Raw genomic sequence first — 23830 nt, forward strand, 5'->3', positions numbered from 1 at the left:
GAAAGATATGTGTCTCAGAAGCTATTGGTAATCTCCTTCCTGACACTTATGGTGCTAATGTAGACAACTACCAAGCTAGCGGCTGTATCGTCACTCCTTTTTTCTCTTCCCCTGTTCATGCTGTATAGTGTGCAACATAAACAAAGGGCATTGCAGAGCCAATAGCTCTCAAAGTGAGACCTATTGGTTTTGCCACTGCTTGTTCAGCTTGATGTATCTGGTCATTGTAAATAAAAATTAATTGTAAAGAGCTGATTTTAGAAGAACCTACTGAAGCTCAGGTACTTCAATTCTACTCTCTGGCATGGCTTCAGAATGTTCGAGAACATGGGCCTTTATATTCCATCCACCAGTGCTTTACTCATCGGTACTAAGTACCGGCACTTCTGAATTTTCAGGCCCTCAGTACCGGCACTTCTCTTTAGCCAGGGAGAGTACCGGTACCCTAATAGACAGCACTGCAGGCTCCGGTTATGTATCTCCTCTAGCACAGGGTAGATGCCGCTCTGCTTCTCATGAGCTTGTAAGCGCGCTAAGCCTCTTGCAGAGTCCCCGCTGGAGATTCCAGCAGCGAACATGTGAATGGTCGGAGACTGCAGGAGTCTAAGAAGGCTTGCCTTGCGTCACACTGTGATTAACAGGACAGGGTATAGACAGACCCTTCCCTGTCGATCACATGCACAACGACTATTCAGCTCAAAGTGCTTTTGCCCCACCCTGCCCCTCTCAATCAGGTTTGTAAATGGGTTAAGAAAGACAGTCAGTAATCCAGCCGTATTTAGGATATTGATTGCACTGACTGTACTAAAGCGTGTGGCAGCCCAAAAAAATCCTCTGCCTTCATCAAAGGCGGTTTTCTTCGCATCTTTTTGTTCAGTACAGGAGCTGCTTCTCTTTGTGAGTCCCTCCAACATTAAACACTGTATTTACAAGATACCAGTGACTGACCTGAGTACTAGCTCTATGGGTGTGAAGGTAGCGCTGCCCATAGGATAATGAATAGCAGGGAACGCTGCAGCACTCTAGGAATGAGCTCCATGTCAACTGGCAATGGCTTTGGTTGGGGATAAAGATGAGGTGAACATAGCAGGGAAGAGGTGGGATGAATGTAAAGAAGTGAGGTGACAGGTGAAGTTAGGATTGCCACTTATTTTCTGATAAAAAATACCAGATATTTTTGAGCTCTGTATTCATGGATCGTCTTAGAATTTTTTTTTAAACATATATTTCTGTAAAGCCATAGCTATGGTGCATTTCTTATATATATATATATATATCTAAACTACTATTATAAAGAGAGAACACAAACCTTTTGGCAAGGTAAACTCAGGAACCACAGCACCAATCCACACACCCAATACATTGTTGTAATCCTCAGGGTGTGCAGATGGACATAGGCTATAGAAAATAAAAAAAAACGTACATTTAAAAATATAACTTTAAAAAAAAGTAGTGCCCTGAAAGTAGCGCCGGCTGCGACGCTGCGCTGGCCGCGATGTAGTGCTGGCCGCAATGTACGTGATGACGAGAAGGAGCGGCGGTGAAGTGAGGAGAGCGGGGAGGAGCGGCAGCTCAGGTGCGTCATGACGAGGAGGAGCGGCGGTGAAGTGAGGAGCATGGGGAGGAGCGGCGGCTCAGGTAAGGCTCTGGGACACGGGAAATGTTGGGGCAGGAGGGAGCCGGTGCGGGGGTAGGCCCTGAACAAATGCGGCTGAGGTAGGGCTCAGGCTCTGGGGGCAGCATTTCAGGCTTGCGTGCACTCCCGCCCCGGCCCCCGCCCGCCACGACATTGTCCGGGACACAGACAATGTCGTGGCGTGCGGGGGCCGGGGCGGGAGTGCTCGCAAGCCTGAAATGCTGCCCCCAGCCCCCTTCTGCCCCGGGCAACGCTGGGGCGGGCTGCTAGTATATATATATATATCTATACTACTATTATAAAGGAAGAACTTTGAACCTTTGAGGCGGGTAAACTCGGGAACCACAGCACCAATCCACACACCCGATACATCGTTGTAATTGTCAGGGTGTGGAGATGGACATTGGCTATATAAAATTAATAAATATACGTTATTTAAAAAATGTATAGAAAAAAAAAGTAGTCCCTTGGAAGAAGCGTCGGCCACGACGTGCGTGCCCGACGTGAGCAGAGCGGGGAGGAGCGGCGTCCAGGAGCGCGAGGAGGACCAGCGGACATGGCGCAGGGAAGAGCGGTGAGGAGCGGCGGACAGGCGGTGAGGAGCGGCGGACAGGCGGTGAGGAGCGGCGGACAGGCGGGAGGAGCGGCGGATGAGGTCGGTTATTTATTTAGGTGCGGTGAGCGGCGGGAAAATGAAGCAAAAATGCAAATCGTGAGCAAGAGGAAGCAAACGGAGCATTACAAAAGTGAGCCAAACGGTGCATTACAGGAGGATAAAAGTTACGTGTGCAGTTTACAAAAGCGTACATCGTGAGCAAGAGGAAGCAAACGGAGCATTACAAAAGTGAGCCAAATGGTGCATTACAGGAGGAAAAAGTTACGTGTGCAGGTTACAAAAGCGTAGAAAGTAAACATAGAGGTATAGGAGGAAAAAGTGACGTGTGCAGGTAGCAAGAGGAAGCAAACGGAGCAATAAAAAAGTGAGCCAAACGGCGCATTACAGGAGGAAAAAGTTACGTGTGCAGGTTATAAAAGCGTAGAAAGTAAACATAGAGGTATAGGAGGAAAAAGTGACGTGTGCAGGTAGCAAGAGGAAGCAAACGGAGCATTAAAAAAGTGAGCCAAACGGTGCATTACAGGAGGAAAATGTTACGTGTGCAGATTACAAAAGCGTACAAAGTAAACATAGAGGTATAATACTGCAATATATGGAGGAAGGCTCCGGGGGACCCACGGACAACGTCGGGGCGGGCGGGGGCCATGAAGCCTAATTGCTCCCGGACAACGTCGGGACGGGCTGCTAGTATATATATGTATATGTATATATATATATATATATATATATATATATATATATATTCACTGAAAAAACCATAGGTTATAGACCATATATAGTTAGGGATTAGCATTTAAAAAACCTTATTTTATTTGCACAAAACCATTGAAATTCCATATATAGTTAGTTGCACTAACTATATATCGCGGACCCGCAATCCACTGCTAATGATGTCACATATTACATCATTCATGACATGGTCAGTGACATCACTGATGACATCACTGATGACATCTCAAATGACATCACTGATGACATCACTGATGACAACACCCAGTGACTGTATGTTTCTGTAAAGTTAAAATATGTCTTACATATTGAAGAATGAGTGGATGTATAAGTGTCTGGATGAAGGATTTAGTAGGTGCATGACTGACTGTATGAGAGAATGATTAAATGTGTCTCACTGAGTGCATGGGTTAGTGATTAAAGTGTCTTAATTTGGCAATCATTATTTATGTTCTTCTGTAAACTGCTGCATGTTTAAATCAGTAGCTATATCAGTAACTATATGGGTTATTGAATGGTTGCCCAAGTATTTGTATGGGAGACTGAGTATGTGTGTGGGTGGCTGGGAGGTGTATAACTCTGTGCATAGATGTGTGAGCAGTTGATTCCCTAGGTGTATGGCTTCAAAAGTGCATGTAGAAACAGCTGTATGGACAGTTGACTGTGTGCATGAGTATATTGGTGAGTGAATGGATATCTCAGTTCTACATGTCAAAGTAAGTACATATGTAAAACACACTCCATGTGAGAGTTGACATATATAAATAACTGAACATAAGAGCCAGTGAATGTGAGAGTGGCTGTATGAATCATTGTGAACTTGTATCAAGGATTGTATAAGAGAGTAAATATGTGTTAGTATATGTTTGAATAAGTAAGGTGTGTATAACTGTATAGTTGAGGAAATGGAGGTGTGATTGATTCTTTGCATGACTGACTAGGTGTGTGAGTAACTCCATGGATGTGTGACAGTCTGTGAGTGCCTGTTTACACTGAGTGTATCTAATGTTATATTAGAGTCTGAAGATGTATTATCACATAAATGATATCATCAGTGATGTAATCAGTAATGACAAATGAGATGTCAGTGATGTCATCAGTGATGTCATTTGAGATGTCATCAGTGATGTCATCAGTGATGTCATTTGAGATGTCATCAGTGATGTCATCAGTGATGTCACTGACCATGTCATGAATGATGTAATATGTGACATCATTAGCAGTGGATTGCGGGTCCGCGATATATAGTTAGTGCAACTAACTATATATGGAATTTCAATGGTTTTGTGCAAATAAAATAAGGTTTTTTAAATGCTAATCCCTAACTATATATGGTCTATAACCTATGGTTTTTTCAGTGAATTTTCAAGGTTTTGTAAATGCAAATTCCTAACTATATATGGTCTATAACCTATGGTTTTTTCTGTGAATTTCATTGGTTTTTTAAAAGCTAATATCTATAGCTGTAAAATATATTCTTTATTAAGTGACGTATCACGTAGCCCGTGAGACGCCTCATGATGCATCGCATAACCGTGACGTATCGTCTCTGCAGCGCAAACCAAACCCAAAACGTAAGCGCGCCAAAACACGCTTAAAGATATATATATATTTTTTTAACCTTAATTAGACAAAATCCACACGTGCACATATCACAAACGTTCAAAAAACACAATATGTTGGACTCCCGTTACGCTGCCGGTTAGCTGCCCGGTTAACGTACCAGGAAGCACCTTTACCGCGAAAAATCGCATTTTTTTTTTACCCCCCAGGGAACTTTAATAGCCCCCTCATCAATCCTAGGGGTTCAGGAGTGGTCTGCCTTACCCCTTTCATTCATTTACACCTTTTTTTTTTTCCACCTCTTGTCTCTCGATCCCACAGAGAGACAAGATGGCGGCCGCTCCAGACTGTTTACAATGATAACAGCCAATCAGCTTCTCCTCAGACTCCCGTTACACTGCCGGTTAGCTGCCCGGTTCGCGTACCAAGACGCGTCTCTACGGCGAAAAAATCGGAATTTTTTTTTTTGGGCCCAGTGTGGCTCTATAATATCCCCTCATCAATCCTAGGGGGTCAGAAGGGGTCTACCTTGCCCCTTTCCTTCATTTCCCCCTTTGTTTTGGCCTCCTCTTGTCTCTCGATCCTACCGAGAGACAAGATGGCGGCCGCTCCGAACTGTTTACAATGTTGACAGCCAATCAGCTACTCGTCAGACTCCCGTTACACTGCCGGTTAGCTTCCCGGTTAGCTGCCCGGTTCGCGTACCAAGACGCGTCTCTACGGCGAAAAAAACGGATTTTTTTTTTGGGCCCAGCGTGGCTCTATAATATCCCCTCATCAATCCTAGGGGGTCAGAAGGGGTCTACCTAGCCCCCTTTCCTTCATTTCCTCCTTTGTTTTGGCCTCCTCTTGTCTCTCGATCCTACCGAGAGACAAGATGGCGGCCGCACCGGACTGTTTAGAATGTTGACAGACACCGGAGAGCCAATCAGCTTCGCTTCGCAAAGTTCCGATAAGCGAAAAGTACGCGAACCGGATCGCTGCCCGGAGCGCTGTTACAGATATATATCTTGATTTAAACGTTAATTTCTCAAAATCCACTGAAGCACATATATTGAGACCTAGCAAAGGCACATCGGGCTAACAGTCCCTACAATTTTGCCAAGTTTCGTGCAAATCCATTCAGCCGTTCGAGCTAAAAGTGAGTCCAACCGCCCTATGGAAAACTCAATGTTAAAAACGCGTTTTGGGACCCCCCTTTTTTCTCAGCCCCCCCTTGACGAAACCCCCCCAAATTTCCAGGAGCTGCTCAGAAACAAAATGTGCCATTTTCCTGAAAATTTCAGCCGATTCCGTCCACAAACGCCAAAGTTATTAGACATAGAATTTTCAGAAATGCCATAGGGAAAAAATCCTAACTATATATACCTACTGGCGACCGCCAGTAGGTAATATATATATATATATATATATATATATATATATATATATATATATATATATATATATATATATATATATATATATATATATATATATATATATATAATAAGAAATGCACCAGAGTTATGGCTTTACAGAAATATATGTTTAAAATATATATATATATATATGTGTGTGTGTGTGTGTATATATGTATGTATATATGTATATACACACACACACACACACATGCATGCACACACACGCACACACACACACACAACCATACAAATAATGAAATATTGCAGAACAAAATACTGGCCAGATGGCAAACTTAGGGAGATGAGTACAGCAAGGAGGTGAGAGCAAGAGACAAGTAGGGGGAAAAAACAGTGAGGAAATGTTAGACTTGTGGAGAGAGTAAGAGAAAGGTGGGAGGAAGAGGTGCATAACTAGGGAGATAAACTTAGACGCTGGGGAAAGATGAGAGGCGAATGGAGAGGACATGTGTATGTAAAGGCATGGAACCAGAAAGAGCCTGGTCGTAGGGAAAAGGGCAGTGGCATTGTTTTAAATGGGCTGGTACTCATAGGTACTGAGTACCAGCACTTCTTATTTTTATCCCTGTTAGTACTGGCACTTCTGTACTGGTGAGGAGAGTACCAATACTCATGAAAGGTAGGCTCACTGGCTGCTAGTGCTGGTGAGCACTAGGCTGTCAGGGTTATAACCTATCTGACAGCCAAGGCGCTTCTATAGTCCTGAGCAGAGCCGCTGTTGAACTATTCAGCATAGGATAATTTGCTTGATGTCCCTGTGTTCACCCTCACACTGTATTGACAGTGGAGGGCACATTTAGGCCTTGTGCTGTTAATCACATTCCCACTATTGTGTGCATTTGGGCAAACACAGGTATGGAGGCAGCACATGGACAGCGGCAATTTAGAAAGTCATGGGAGGTAAGGAGTTTAAAATGGCTTTAATCCCACCTGAGACTTTTTGAGAGTGTTTGCTTATGTCTGTGTGCTCGCTGACTTGTGTGTGCCTGTTTTTCTGTGAGAGAAAAATGAGGACAAGAGAGAGAGAATCAGGACACTCAAGAGAATATAGAGGGAGTGTGTGAGGGAGAGTGTGTGTGTGTGTGTGTGTTTACGCTTGAGAGTAGATAGTATTGTGCCAAAAAACAACAAATAACAGTATGGCATTTAAAAGCAGCAAATATTACAAAACGAGGAACTGTTCACATATCATCCTGTTTGGATTTCATTTTGTGTAATCAGTTAACCTGTTTCGTTTACATAAACATATTTTTCATGTGGTTTGATAGTTGCTGCAACTGGGACAGAATTAATTATGTATCTCATATGTTGCTCATAGCCCTGCCTAGCCCCGCCCACTTGCCACACCTTTAGCTCTTATTAATGAGTACCTGCATTTATTTTTTCCCATTTAAAGCACTGCCTTCAACCCACTATGATCTATAAACTGGGAGGTAGTCAAAATGATGGTGCTTGGTTGGGGTGTGGTATTGTGAGATTCTACCTGCTACTTGCGGTCTTTGTCCCACCCTGCCCGTTATTAAGAGCGTTTAGAATTCTATCCCCGGGAGGCGAGCGAGACCAGCGAGTGGGGTGCTCTCAGGGGTGGTGGTGCCTGCCTCGGACGCATCCTAGTGCCTGGTTCCTCTTCGTGGATTACTTGCTTCAGCAGTTTTAACTATGGCGGATTGTGGCGATCGACTGTGCCTGAGCCTACAAAGAGGTCCAACCCCAACCAAACCGGCGCCTCTCCAGTAACCTGCACAGCCTTCACGGGTTTGGGGTGCGTGTGTCTCGGCACTGCCGTCTGATTGGCTGACGACGAGACTTCTGGCCCAGAATGTGACACGCACAGCGCCAGTGCTCTGAATGCAAATGATTGGCGGGAGCGTGTAATGTGCACCGGAGCTTCTTCAGCTGGTGTCACCTGAACTCTCGCCAGCAGCGAGGCGCTTCGCCCTTTCCCGCCGCCTCGGGTGGCTTTAGAGCCATTTCTTTGCAGTGTGATGTGAAATGGCCTTTCTGAGTCCTGGAATTAGGGCCAGGAGCGGGAGGAGGCGATCGCAGAAGGCGCATATGCCACGGAACGTAGATAAGGTGGAAGAAGAGAATAAGGGGAGAATGTTTACAGTGAGGAACTGACTGCCTCATTTAGAACAATATATATATATATATATATATATATATATATATATATATATATATATATATATATATATATATATATATATATATATATATATATATATATATATATATATATATATATATATATATATATATGTACATATGGGCAATAGGATAAGACAAAGCGATGTCACCCTATCGGGCGAATGCTGCCAGCCCGTGGCACAATTTCGTGCGCCCGCGTCAATGAAACATCCGCCATGTCTGCCCCTCCTCTCTTCCCTTCCTTGTGAATGTGGGTTTTCCCCTCTGTCTGGTTAGACGGGCCTGGTGTACACAGAAGACGGTTTGCCTCCGAGGAGATGCTATGAGAGTACAGGCTGTGGGAGGCTGGGGCCGTGTAAAGGCATCTGTCTGCTAAGCTGTGGGAGGGGAAACTACCTTTATGGGCATGGTGCCATTGGGACGTGTTTGTAGCGCTGCCCCCAGACAAACAAAATACCTTTTAGACTCTTGGGGCTAGACAACAAAACATTTCGAATTGAGCTAATTCAAGCTCTGGGTGGTAATGTGTGATAAAAATGTTTGCATATTTGCCGTGCTGTATTTTGTTATGGTACTGGCGTTGTGACAGGTTGTGCTAGTGTGTCTTTGTGCTGCATTATTACATGGTGTTCTGTTATACTGTGATTGTTATGTGTCGTTCTGTTTTAACTGTTTTCTTTGTTGTGATTTGTTATGTACAAGATGTGCCATTAGGTAGCTTTGAGTTATCTTTTAATATTTACTTTAGAGATATCAACAAATGATGTTACATTTCCAGCGAAAAGCAGTATATTTCTTTAAATAAACGATAATAAGCAACCACTTACCCATATTTAAGGCAGTGAAATATGAAGCTCCAGCTTTTCAATGAGTTCAGGAACCAGCCAGCCAAAAACTGTGGCACCGACCAGACACAAATGAGCACTTCCTGTGCTCAGTTTTGGTGGTACAGCCACTCCTGTCTCTTTATGATCCCTTTACTTGCACAGACATCTGTGGATTTCACATACAGGGCCTCTGATTGTGATGCTTTGTTAACTGTCAATGTAACATGTTGGAGAACAGGCTCCACCTCAGCTGTAGGGCAGGGATGTATGCCTGGTGATTTATGTGGTTCTTTGTAAAATGGCCAGCATATATCACTCTGCACCCTTGACACTTCCAAAGATGGAGAAAACACATATAGGAAAACACTACGAGCTTATTATTATATATATATATCACTTCAAAGCTCACATCTTCCTTTTCTAAGCAACTATAAACAAATACTGCTATTACCAAATTGAATAATATTTAGTTTGTCAACAGTAGGAGAAAGTCAGAGTCTGCCTTGTAGGGATTCAAACTTGTTACCTTCAGATCACTGGAAATGCCAGAAGAGTGCGCTAACATGCGGAGCAAGCTTTCTGGATAGCGAGCAATGACTGCTACCCCGACAAGCCGTAGTCAGGAGAAACCTGGATCTCTGGCCGTCAGGGCCAGGCTGAGCTGGGTGAGGGTCTTGGCTAGGTCTGTGGTGTAAACTCCTGTAAAGTGCTCTCCTGGAAACCCAAGGTTCCCTCTGAGAGCAGAGTCATGAGGGAGAGTCAAGAGCCAGAAGAGAACTAGACAAAAACAGAGAGAGACAAGGAGATACGTGTTAGCTGGGCTTGGGTAGCAGAGAATTTCTAGATAGCTCTTTCCAAGCACCATTAGAGATCCCTTATCATCACTCCAAACTCTCAGAGGTTAACAATACGGCTTCTAAAGTTGAGAGGTTCCCATTTCTAAACATTACTGAATTGACATGACATATTGCAGGTCCTGGTAGCAGACTCCTCAACATATTGAAACTGGCTTTTTATTTGTCACAGCTGGTAGTCTCCCAAAATTATTGATTTAAATGCTGTACTCTATCGAAGGTGTAGACTGGGGTGACGAAAAAGTGTTATGCAGGAAAGTACACCTTCAAAGTAACAGTTCAAGCCTTAGTTTATTTATGTAATGCACTCTTTATCATACTGAAAGCAAATGTAGGCTGAGAGAATTAAAGAGGATTAAAACGACAGCCATTATATATGAGAACAGTATTCAAAAATTTTTGCAGTGGGCACATATAAAAGGGCATATTTAACAGGGTGCAGTCCTCTTACTGCACCAGTCAAAAATACATTCAAGGTGGCTGCCAGCCATGGAGAACAGTGGGCTAATTGTATGTAGTCAGCTGTCCAAACAGTATGAACGTTTTCAAGTGTCCTTATAGAAGCTTTAGAGGATTTAAAGCATTAAAGTCTGCAAAGCATCTGGAGTGCCAGGGCAACTGCAGTTCGCTGATAGAGTTTGGCAACTATGGCCGTGTTCAACGATTCTGCTGATGATTTTCATCCCTTTTATGTCTTTTGGTACCACGTTAGTGTTAGATAAGATTAAACCTTCATTTCGACCACTATCGCCGCATCCCAATGGCAGCCAGCACCAGCCACAATACCGGGAAGAACTGAAAGATGAGTTCTCTAACTTATTTCACCTCGGAGGATCTTTCCAAATTGCGTCCCACTACTCTGAATTGAAATAACCGTGGGCTTTTAGGGGTGTGGCGCCGCAGCCAGGGCGACTGACTCCGGAATCTGGGGATCACGGTTTGATCCCCGGCACTGGCGGCAGATTAGCCCAGCACCAGGTGACTCTGGGCAATAGCTTGCTTAATCTTCCTGACGGCCTCCAGCGCCTCGAGACCCTTACGGGTGATTGTGCGCTTTACAAATGTGGATTATTATTATTATGAAGGGCCTCTCTACTGTTACTCCTGCAGAGCTCTACTCCACCCTCGAAATCTTGGAATTTGTGTTAATAGGGAGTACGGTACTATCGACATGACACTTAAAATGGCTCCTACTAATGTCCGCTGACTACCTAGGCATGCCTGGGCTATTTATAATTTGATAGAGGAAGACCAACTCGCTGGCCTCTTCATGACAGAAACCTGGTTAAACGAAGACTCATGCCCGGACCTCCATCTAGCACTAGAAAATCCCTTAAATGGACCATCTTTCAGGTAGAGGAGCTAGTCGGCACTGAAGCCTTAGGCTTCATTATTTCACCTTCTTCACAATGCTCCTTCACTGGGGTTCTATATACCGCCCCCCAGGCCATGCTGGAGAGTTTGTCAACTCAACCCCCTTGCTCTGGGCCTAAACATTACTCACTATGCCACCTTTATCATCCTGTGTGACTTTAATGAACATCTAGAGAACTCAAAGGACACTATGGCTGTCAAACTAACTGAGGGACTGACTTATGGTGACATAAAGCTGGCCATGCTATTCATGCCATCTTTACGAACACCCCCCTGGCCCTAGAGAGTCCAAAAATGGTTACATGGGCTGACCATTTTCTTGTACTGCTTTCTTTGTTTTGGACCCTGGTAAATCAGTCACGGAGATCAGTTCTCTCGACTACTAACCATGCCTGGAATAAAATCAATATTCCATTATTAAAGGAAACTCTTGATGGCAGGGGACACTATAGCTGATGTAAATAGGGTCAGCGACTGGCTCTCTGAAGTCACTTTTATAGTTGCACCCACAGTCACCAAACGACCCCTGGAGTTAAGTCCTTTGCCCCCTGGTTCACAAGAGAACTCATGGAAGAGAGGAAATCTTGCAAACTACTCAAATGCGCCTGGCAAAAAGAATATAGTGTTGCCAGCAGAGGACAGTACAAAAAGCCCTCAGTACCTAGCACATAAAACTTAAACTGGAGTGCCACACTTTCTATACCAACAAAATTAATAAAGCTAACAACAATACAACAGAAATTTTCAAACTTGTAAACAATTTCGTTGACCCCAAATGAACCGCACCTCCTATTGAACATATTACCACCTTATGCTCCCAACTAAGAATTTTTTTAAGATAAAATCCTTGAGAATTCAGGACAAGTTGGAAGTTTGTACTGAATTCTCTGGGTTTTAGCTTTAATAAGTTCTTAGTTGGGAGCATAAGGTAAATCAATCATTGTCATCAGCATCCCCACACCGCATGCCCAGGCTAAACTCAATCAATACACCCCCCCCCTGCAACTTAGGACTGAAAATTGAATCACTAATAGTAAATCTGGCTCGTCCTCTTGTCCCTTCCCCCCCCCCCTCTCATGTTGTGAGCCTCCTGGGGGGCTGCCTCTGTCCTATATTCCAAGAACTGTTTACCACTTCCCTACACTCCCAACCTATATCTTTGCTTCCCAGGGCAGCTAAAACCATCGAAAAAGTGGTAAGTAGTCAATTAACTCAATTCCTCAACAGTAACAATCTCCTACATCCATCTCAAACTGGCTGTAGAGTCCATCACAGCAGAGAGTCTGCTTTGATGGAAATCACTGGCTCCATCAAATTCTCTCTAGACGCAGGTCAAAATGCAGCGCTGATTTTATTAGAACTCCAGGCAGTATTTGACCCGATCTCACATGAGACTGGAGTAGAAGGGAAGGCTTGGTCCTGGTTGAGGTATTTCTTGGAAGACAGGGAACAGGCAGTTTGGCTCAGGCTACTCTATTCTAATGCCAAAAACGTAAGTATGGAGAGCCTCGGGCTCAGCCCTGAGCCCCCATACTTTTTATTATTTATATGACACCACTAGCACATCTCATAGACGCCTTTGGTGTTCGTGTTGTCTTACAACTGCTTCTGACTTATGACAACAATTATCCTGAAAAATGCACTAACTTTGCGGCATGCGTATCGGCAGTGATGGGTTGTCTAAGGATGAACGCCCTACAGTGCAACCCTGATAAAACAGAGGTCCTACTGTTTGGCAACAACCCTTTGCCGGCTGGTCCCCTGCCTGTCTGGCGGACTATACATACACTCGCCCTCCTACTGAAAGGGCCAGGAACCTGAGAGTCCGTACAGACGCTAAACTTTGCCTTAAGCTCCAGATCTCGGCTATAATTAAAACCTCATGCTGGATTCTCAGGATGTTAAACAATTTTCTAACATTTCTGCCCTGGGATGCCCAGAAAACTGCAGTTCAAGCCCTGATTCTGTTGATCTCGATTATGCAAACGTCTTATACCTTGGCCTACCAGATTACCTAACACAAAAACTTCAACGTGTACAGAAAATGCTCAACGCCTCCTGTTTATTCTGCCTAAATGTACCTCATTATCCCATTACGGCTGCCAGGTACATTGGCTGCCCGTGAAAAAGAGGATTATCTTTAAAGGACTGATGGTAGCACCTGCAGCCTTTTATAGAACTGTCCCCAAATACACTCAGGACAGACCGTCCCTCTACTGTCTTAACAGACCCCTGAGATCTCAATAATCCCTTTTGCTATGCATCCCTCCTACTAGACGGATGAAATGGGGTGGCTCTGCCTGCTCAATATTAGCAACTAGATACTGGAATGCTCTCCAGGTAGCTTCTGAGAAGCATTCAGGATATCAACATTTCTCACAAACAGCTGAAAACCCGCCTCTTCAATGATTAGGTTGGCCCCCCTGCCTTTGGGTCTAGCGCTCGGACACTCTAGTAGTAGCTGTGCACCTTATAGCTCTCATTCATTCACAACCGTGGACATAAAAGTACAGCCAGATTACATGACAGGAGTTCATCACATATCAATGATCACAATAAGGGGGTCGTAGATTCCAGTTATATTCAGGATAGTCTGTAGATTAATGAGTTGGTAAAGGGCTTGGGCTTGTCTATCACCCCTGATAGAAAGGCTATCAAACAGTTTGTCCACTCTCCACTTGTGTAGACCCCTGTGTCACATTAAAATCACCCCCAAGGATGATATTATAACTTTTATGCAGGGAAGCAAAGGTTTCCTCAAGATCTAGTATGAGTTCAAACAGCACTTTGAGGTTGGTGATATGTTCTGCCCCTAAAAGCCATTATAAAAATGTATTAAATTGATACAGAAACCATTAGGCCATGTAGTTTGAAGGACTTGGATTAAAGGACTATCCAAGTGGATTGGAATGAATTAAGAGTCCAAGAGGATATTTACCCAGCAATTTAACTCCGCCATGACCCGATCAGCACCCAACGGGCTGCAAGGATGGAGTAGGAATGATAACCATTCAGAACAACTTCCTCTGTAGCCCCCGTCTCCTGAATTAGGGCAATATCATACATCTGTAGATAACGCACACAGCCATCATAAGCCAATTTACTGGCTAGACCTGCTACATTCCAAAAGAGGATGTTCACACCATCCTTCGGGGACCCCCAGCAGTTTGAGTGTGCTTGTTGGGGGACATATTCACCACATTACTCTTGTGGTCACTAATTAAATTCTGGATGGATATAGTAGTAATATTAGGGAACCTGGGCTCCTTGGGAATGGGTGAAGTAGGCACTTTGTGGGGGCTGAGTCAATAATTCCCAGACAGGTCACCCAAAGGGGAAAATTAGTTACATGCTGTCACAGCAAAGTAAGGGGTCTGCCTGGCAGAAAGGTGCATCCTGCTTGCTTGGTCTCTATAAAAAAAAGCCCAGGGACACAAGCCTAATCTTACTATGAGGGTAAATGGTGGGTCTTGGAAGCCCAATCAAGTGTCTGGCCATCCGAGGATCCCTAAAGGTAATAATAACACAATCACCCTCAAACTCCTTTTGCATTTTTCTGACACAATTTGCCATGAGTATTTCCGGGTTCATGCAAATAATCAAGACAGGTACCCTCTATAGGAAGGAGGAAGAAGGGAAAGGACTTATAGTACCTTGCAGAAAAAACAACTGAAAATTAAATCTTTTGTTTTTCATAAAGCCCTCACCCACCCGGGTTTCCCCTTGGTGGCATGCTGCATCGTTGGGTCCATCCCTGCCCTCTACGGACAGGGGCGTTCTACGTCCTAAGAATACACTGGAATTACTAGTTTGTAAAATATAGGGGTGTCCTTATACACCTAAGCACTTATGGTGAATCAGAAGGGAGTGTTTTTTTGCGCAAAAGTAGAAAAAAGAGGTTAAAAATACCAGATTAATGGGTCCAAAAACAATTTTATTTCTTACCCCCAAAAACGTATGCTAAAATCTGGCGACGCGTGGAAAAACTCTAGACGTAATGGAAAAACAACACGTTCCCAGATTTTTGCATACCTTTTTGGGGGAAAGAAATAAAATAGTTGTCCCCTGTGTCACAGATGCAGTTGGAACAGGCTGTGAGGCTCTGCCTTGTACAATCTCCAGAGACTGGCCCCTTTCCTCAAGCAAGGGCTCCCCTGCCCGCACATCTCGTGCAGAACTAGGAGGGGCTGGACTAGATGAATCCTGCACAACAGCATTAACACAGTTTACCCTCCCACTCCCCTCAGACCCCGCTACCCCCCTTCTGCAATCCAGATCTCCAAATTTGGCCTCAATTTGCCCCAGACGGTCAAGCATCCCTGACATTTTGCAATCAATAACATCCACAGTTTCTTTCCCCAATTGCTTGATTATGTCCTCGAGAGTCTCTTTACAGAAGGAGGCACCAGTATTTATCAGGACCAAAGGAGCAGTAGCTTTGGAGTTCTTACGAGTACTGACTGAGAGATTGTTTGGGAACAGGGCCTTGTTTCCGCTTCTGCAGGCGGGGGTGATAATAGATCCGCCGTGTGTGTGTGTGGGGGGGGGGGGGGGGGAGAGGGGGACAGGGTTAGAGCAGTTAGCTAAATCCCCACTGTACAGTCTCACACAGCTGGCGAGGGTGTCTGAGGCACGGTGCGACTAGACAGTTGAAAGAAGGCTGTAGCAATTGTGAGGAAACCAAATCCACATGCCAAAGCGCTGTCCAAGGTAGCCAGTGGAGGAATAATATCTGTCCCGACGGCTGTGGACCCCAGAACACAACACACAATACCCAGACCTTAGGCACAATGCATTTAGTCTTACTGAGGTACTTGGTGATGCACATACATTATGCCTCAAGGCACTGTGGGTGTGCTATGTCTCCAACCAATCACTGCTGACCTAGTGACAATGGGACTTAAGTGAAAAAAAGACAGCTATATCATAGCAAACAACGGATGCACAATCATTAGAATTATTTTGAGACTTGTATTTAGTGGGGGTGAAAGTAACTTGCTTAATTCCGCATAGCGTAATCACACAGAGTTGTCCAAAGATCTTGTAAAGTTATTCTCAGCATAAACGAAAAGGGACCAGAGAAAGCAGTAAGGATATTAAGTATAGGCCAAAGTAGATTTTGTGTGTGTTGTTAAACCCACTTTCCCATAGGAAATTGATTTTTTTAGTTTGCTAATAACTTTGGTGCTATTTGATGATTCATCACAAAAGTTTTCAAAAAGGTTCATCCACCTCAGCTCCTTCCTAGAAAGTTTTGTGGTAATCTGAGAAGCTAGGCTAAAAAAACGGGGTGGTCCCAAAATACATTTTCCCCATTTAGTTTACCTTAAGGACTTTAGACAACACTACAGCTAACAGATCTGACAGGAATTGCACCAAATTATCAGAAAACAAGATATTTACCTGTAAAGTGTGCTTTATGTAATTTGGTATAAATCCATTCAGTTGTTTTTGAGAAAACAAGGTAAAAATGTACAGCTAACTAGAGGAGAAGTAGTACTGTAGGACCAGCAGATCAAAAGGTAAGATTTGATTGTCTGCCATTAACATGACAAAATGTAGCAGCAGCCATGTTAGGACACAGGCTCAGCCCTGTGTCCTGGAAAAAAATAGCACATTGGGACAAGCTAGGGATACCCTGATGGTACTGTGATACAGCAAAAAAAATTCTGTTTAAAGGGTAGTCCTGACCTTTAACATTATTATCCCCCAGGGGTGGGCTGAGGGTAATATATTCTTTTTATTTTTAAAGCTATGGGCAGGGGTGGCCATTTATGAGTCCCTCACCTTGAGCCAGTTTACCCACCCCCTGATCCTGAGAATATATATGTAAATGTGTGTGTCTTGTAAAGCGCACTGCTACCCAGAGGCGTCCTGGCGCTATAGACCGCTGGGGAACCTGTCCCAGCTTTCCCTGTGAGATGTTCCCTACTGGGTATCTCCAAGGTGAAACCAGGCATCCCCGGCGTTTGTGAGGGGCCGTTGTGGAGATGAGGCAAGCTAATGCCCAGAGTTGCCGAGTGTGATCCCTGGTTAGATTAGGCACCGAGGCGAGAATTATTGAGTCTGCTGACACTGGTTCACGACCCTGCCGTGTCGGGAATTGAACCCTGGTCCCGGGCTGTCCTCTGCTTCCGGGTCTGCCACCTCTAACCAGTGAGCCACACCACTCCACTATATATTTTTTATTTTATATATATATATTTAGGAGGGGGTCTCTGTGTGACCCTCCCACCCTAAGCCACATTTTGGCTTAGGAGCCCCATTCCTCAGGCACAAGGCGGCTAAGAATGCTAATGTCAAAAGTTGCAACAGATACACTGCCAGTGGGTGGGAGCAGTCATCAACATCCATGAGCAGGTAAGGAACAGTGTTCGCTTCACCAGAGCAGAAGGTAATGCATCATGTGTGCTGGTAGGGCTGCTGGGTCCTTGGGCCTCCCCCTGCAGCCCCACCAATGTTTAAAACAGTTGTAGATGCCCTGGGTGGGACCGGGCATGCACGACAAAAAAGTAAGAACGGCTCCCACCAGCATCCTGGATGAGTGCTGACTGGGGAGTTAGCGGGGCTGTTCCTCCAATGTGGCATGTACTTGCTGGGTGCCCCTGATGGAACTGGGGGCGCAAACAAAGAAAACATTCTGGCTCCCACTCGTGGCCCTGCATGGAGCTGGCAGGCCTGTGGTATCACCCGGTGGCTCCCAACAGCACACATATTTGCTGGGTGCACCAGGTATGGAAGGAATAGAAAATGGGCAAAGTAACCTCTCAGAATATGAAATTAGTGGATTTAGCCACTCACTTCATATCTCTGGTCTTGCTGAGAGTTCCCCATAATGTCCTCCAGGGGCTTATAATGCTTTGTTTTCTCCTTGTGGTGCCCCAAGAATGAGCAGGGGCACAACCACCATTTTTTTTATCTATTAAGGTGGCTGCAGGGAGTGAAGCAGCCCCCATAAGAACATAAAAAAAAATCTTACAGTACGTCACCTGGGCCATTGAATACAAGGCCCCAGGAGAGCTTCACATTTTACTTCCGCTAACTATAACCTGTGAATGTCAGTGATTTTTTTGTTTAAAATGTTATGTGTGCCAAAAGGTGGAAGAGTAAACTTGGCTTGACAAGGCCAAGAGAGCCTGTGTTGTTCCTTTAATCGTTTATGTGCGCAGTTAATGGCATGTACTTAGCTATTGGCAGCTTGGCACAGACTGTAAGCACTGAACTATTTATATCATGGACTGTGTCACAAACAGAATGTAAATATTGCTCCTTTCGCATCGAGCTTATTTCATCCACACAGTATAATCTCATCAATTAATCATGTACTTAGTACAACCTCCCATACGCACAGCAGAAACATTACTATTTATATTGTTTGGTTAGTTCTTACACAAAACTCCGACACTTACGACTAGAAGCACTTCACTGTGGCTGTCACAGGCTGCTCAATTTGTGTAGATAAATGCACAACACCTGGCTTAGCCACGTGCCCCTCGCATCGTGCACCGCTTGCACAGCGCAGGCAGGCCTACAGCGCATTCCAATCAGTTCAATGTTTTCCGCACCCCATTCACCTCAGCTAATATCACCAAAGAGCTTTTTTGGGTGATTAAATTGACAATGGTGGCTTTTGATACTGCGTTTTCGTTGTTGACGTGTACACTGTATTCAGTTTTGCACTTAGAGTAAACACATGCTTGAATGATAGAGTTCTTATTGGTTACATGTTTTAAATGAAAGGAAATTTCCACCCCTAATATGTAGAGAGGGTGGTGTGTCACGTGCTCCTCTCCTCTGACGTCCGCAGCGCGCGGGCCTGCTGCAGCGCTGAGCTGTCTCCGAGAAGACACTCTGGATCCATATTTCATGCAAATCACAAAATGTCAGCACTGTATTGCCTGAACTGCTTAAAAATTGGCCATGCAGATACGACAGAAACGTGTCACGATGAAAGGAATGAATGGAATATTCACACATTACAAGTAATTTAATGACTACTGTTAAATTAAGCGAAGTGAGAAAACAACTGCCAAGTGTGGCGGGGGCATTCACTGTAAAATGGGAAGGGATGTGCTTTATTCAAGTATGCTCACACCGCTTACTCAACAGCTTCTATTAGAGCGGGATTGGTCTCCCTTCGCCCTTCCTTCCAGCCGATATAGCAGAGGTGGCATTGCGGGCCAATGCCACAACAACAGCCTGGGACCTGGAAAATCTGGTTTGGGCCGCCACAGCGCACCCAACAGCAAAGGGGGGAGTCTCCCTCAGGGGCGGCTGGTGACATTTGAAAGTGGTGGGGCGTAAAAGTTCAGGATGAGCGGCATGTAGCGAGCGAGCGGAGCATACCTTCTAATTACACTTCCACCACATCCATCCATCCTGAATCCATGACATTCATCCATCCTGCATCAATTACATTCATCCATCCATCCTGCATCCATGATTCATCCATCCATCCTGCATCTATGACATTCATCCATCCATCCTGAATCAATGATTCATCCATCCATCCATCCATCCTGCATCAATGACATTCATCCATCCATCCTGCATCAATGACATTCATTCATCCATCCATCCTGCATCCATGATTCATCCATCAATCTATCCATCCTGAATCAATCACATTCATCCATCCATCCATCCATCCTGCATCAATGACATTTATCCATCCATCCTGCATCCATGATTCATCCATCCATCTATCCATCCTGAATCAATGTATTTTTCATGTCATAAAAATAAGCTATGGTCACTTTAAAACCAAACAGTGGCCCTAACATTCCGTGCCCCCACCTTCCTACTTGCCCCAATGTATCATTATATTTGAGACTACTCGCTTTGCATACCTCTGCTTTCATTATGTAAAGCGATTCGCCGCACATCAGGCCAGGTTTATGTCCTGCAAATGCCTAAAAGATACTTATTGTATAGGTGGACACTTCAGTTCGTGGATTTATTACTGAAACAATAGCCCTGGCACCAGCCAATCAAACCGCACAGAGAACAGCTCGCCAGCTGTGAAACCCCAGGTGCAGATAGTTCTTGCCAGTACAGAAACACAGCCTTCCGCGCTCTGATGTTAAGGGAATAAACAATTATGGTTATACATGAACCTTCTTTACCCTTAACCCTCCTCCTCGCAGTGGGACATTTTGTGTGATGAGGGAGCGCAGCGCCTCCACACACAGACGGGAGGCAGGATCACCACCAAAGGTACAGCCCCTCTAAGCCAATCCTGGCAGCGCCAGGGCATGGCTATTCTTCGCCCGTAGCACGCCCATTAGGAGCCCAAAGGGCTCCTAATGGGCATGCGCAAACAGGTCAAAACAGGTCAAAACACAAGTGCGCATGCGTGGGCACGGTGCCCTCCGTCCCTACTCATGCGCACTTTTGTTGTGCTGATGCCTGTTGCCCCCCACTGGTCTGACAATCATGTTAGTCAACATGACGCGGACCGGGCGGTCCGGCGTCATGTTGACTGACATGATTGTCAGTTCAACCTCGGCGTCTTTAAACTTAAGTAAACTGAGAGTTTACTTAAGTTCAAAGACGCCGAGGGAGCTGCGGGCGGGGGGGCTACGCCCCCACGCCCCAATGGACGCACCGCGCCTGGTCTCCCTCCTCCCTCCACCCAAATCAAGATTGTGCGCCAAAGGTGGCATGGAAATACTTGGCCAATGGGTGGACAGGTGATGTTTTGAACACCCCCAGTAGGGGGACGCCGCCGCATGGTGAAGGGGACAACAGTGGCTATGAGGACACCTCTGCCCCAGTGCAATTTACTTTTGAAAGCTTGGGCAGTGTGCAGATGGGCGTTCAAGACCCACCCACCCATACCGAGCAGCAACATCGTCGCAGTGCCGGATGGCAGGCGAAGTGGTAAAGAAGGGGTACATTTGTTGGTTAAGGAGGCACACCAGCAGGGTGGGGTGCAGGAGGTAGGCCACTTACCTGGGTATGCCTTACGTCAGATTGATTAGGCTGAAAGCTGTACAGCAGAGCACAAAATTGGACAAACAAGTTAGCGAGTTGGGGCCTAACTCCAGTAAGAGGCTGCCCCTCCACACACAATCAGCGTAAAAACCAACAGGAAACCTTATGACCTCATAAAACGGCATGTCTGATGACCTGAACAAACTAAGAGATGGAACAAGGATGGCAAACAGATAACAGAACGTGATTGTGATGTGTCAGAGATGATTTATGACTTGTCAGCTGCTGTGAGTTGTGACCTGTCACATGATTTACGAGCCTGGCAAAAATGATTTATGACCTTGTAAGTGTACTGGTTCGTGACCTGTCACATTTATGATCTATGACCTTGTCAAAGGTGATTTATGACACCCCCCCACCCCCATGATATTGATTGAAGGCCCTGTCATATTGATTTATAACTTGAGTACTGTACTGCATATACAAGTATGATGCAGGTATTTCATACATGTTAACAGAATAAACTGCGGTCAAAACCTACCACAAGAAACAAGACATGTGTTTGGCAAAATGTATTGATATGTATGTGAGTAATGATATGCATGTACAGTTTGGATCGGGCCCAGTGCGGGTGCTATACACTCTAGGCCAATGAGGAGCCAGAGTGGGCGTACACTCAGATGGCAGCATCCCTATATAAGAGTCAGGCATTTGTCCATACCTCCCTCTAGCTCTCACCTGCGGATGTCCCACTGCCCATGGTCCCTCCTCACCAGAGATTAGAAAAGAGGAGGGAGGTGGTGTCACTCATGCACCCCACAGCATGATGGCCATTTTTCGGATCAACTTCTCTATGTGCCCGCGACAAACAACCAACAAAAACGGAATACCAAAGATTCACCTTTTGTCAAAGGTGCTGGAGTACCCCTGGAGCGTAATCCCTAGGGTTACCAGTGCCTTTTGCACCAACTCCCTTAGAAATGTTTCTGATTTCCAAGTGCCTCATGTGTCCAGGAGCTCCGAGTTCTGGTAGAGCTCATGGACTGACCATGGTGCTCTCATCACCATGCTCATGTCCACCACCGCTCCCTCCTTAATCCACTGTGCTTGCTCTAACCGCACATCCATCCAGGACCATTAACATTGACAACAGTAGTGAGATGGCTTGGTGAAGTGAATAAGACATGTACGGAGGCGGTGCCTTCATCCAAGCAGAAATAAGGGCTGTAAAATCCCTTTGTTTACGATTTAGGAGTCTCCTCGAAGCAAGCCACTCAGTCATGTAAGTTTTTTCGTCATGGTGTTGCGATAGCCCGGACCTTAGCATTATCCACCCTTATGCCTGAAGGCTACAGCTGTCCTAGGGATTTTAGGCTGGCTCTGTGTCGCCTGTGTTCTGCGACAACCCCAGCCCACTTTCCATCAGAGGTGAGTTTATCAAGCTATGTAAGATGGACTTGGGTCATAGACTTTAACAAGAGTACTGCTGATTGTGATACTTGGTTTGCAAGGTAATATTTTCTCTGAATCCAAGGACTCTTCCCAAACTTTTCTTTCTTCTTCCTCAGGATGGGCGCTTACACACTGCACTCCAGGACGGGCAAGCCGATGCCCTCGGTATCAAACGGGTAAGAAGCAATGTCTAATTTTCAGACCATAAATTCCCAGGATGTATTTCTGTTATATAATAAGTTCCTGTATATTATGACACAGACTGATATCCAGCTAAAAGGCCAGGGTAGAACCCGCAGAGCAACTATATAATGAGATGGTAAACGTTCAGTTTTTCCTAGAGCCAGAGTAAATGTGGACCCCCATAATCTATGCATAGCTGTGGATTTCAAATCCAATGTATTCTTGCTATAACCTCCTTCTGCCAAAGCAAGGACATTTTTTCTCCGAATATAGATCGAGCAAATACTTGTGTACATTTAGGGCTTGTAAATGGAGCACTGATGAAACCTAGACTCATGATAAATGAGTTCCTACAGCTCTAGTGTTTGTAAGTGGCGAGCCCATGTCCAGTCACTGACGCTTGTCACAGCCCCCTTCATGTAATGATCTGCAAGAGATAGACCATGGGTGGAGCAGGTAAGCAATGTTACTCTGTAATACAACAAAATAGGGATGGGGTAGGAAGGTTGGATGGCAGGAATTTCAACCGGGGCTAAATAGTTAACACAAATAATTTTGCCTCCCGTTTAATCCTGTGCTACCATAAAATGCACTTAATAGTTTTATATGATGACACGCTACCCATGACCCCAGAGACCACACACCTAGGGCCCTCTAACCAAAATAGATTTACTCTAAAAAAATAATCTAGAAAACACGAACTTCCTAGACCTCTTTTCAATAAGACAACTCAACCTACAATGGGAAGAGGTGTGTTGCCGCGGCCAGGGCGACCCACCCTGGAACTCTGGGGCTCACGGTTTGATCCCGGCACCGGCGGCAGGTCAGCCCAGCACCACCTGACTCTGGGCAATAGCTTGCTTAATCGTCCCGATGGCCCCCAGCGCTGGGATTCCTTCGGGTAGCTGTTCGCGCTTTACAAAAAAATATTGGATTTAACATTGTCTTAACACTTCCTCTGGCAGTACTGCTGTGCCCTCCCCAACATTGTGAAAGGCAAACTGGCACATCTTTCACCCAATATAATGTATTTTCCTCCTTTGAGACCACCTCCTATATTGTCCATTTACCACGTCTACCTTCAGGCC

General features: G+C 45.1%; 1 protein-coding gene across 2 annotated transcripts in view; it reads left to right on the plus strand.

The window, feature by feature from the left end:
• Positions 1 to 23830, plus strand: part of LOC147665960 (copine-5) — a 1339740-nt gene that overhangs the window by 874785 nt on the left and 441125 nt on the right. For both annotated transcript variants that reach the window (XM_086949376.1, XM_086949377.1), the window contains one exon: positions 22676 to 22735. In XM_086949376.1, coding sequence (XP_086805502.1) covers positions 22676 to 22735 — 60 coding nt within the window. The remainder of the gene's footprint in view (positions 1 to 22675; positions 22736 to 23830) is intronic.

The sequence above is a fragment of the Lissotriton vulgaris genome, unplaced genomic scaffold, assembly GCF_964263255.1.
Source record: "Lissotriton vulgaris unplaced genomic scaffold, aLisVul1.2 SCAFFOLD_285, whole genome shotgun sequence".
NCBI lineage: Eukaryota > Metazoa > Chordata > Amphibia > Caudata > Salamandridae > Lissotriton > Lissotriton vulgaris.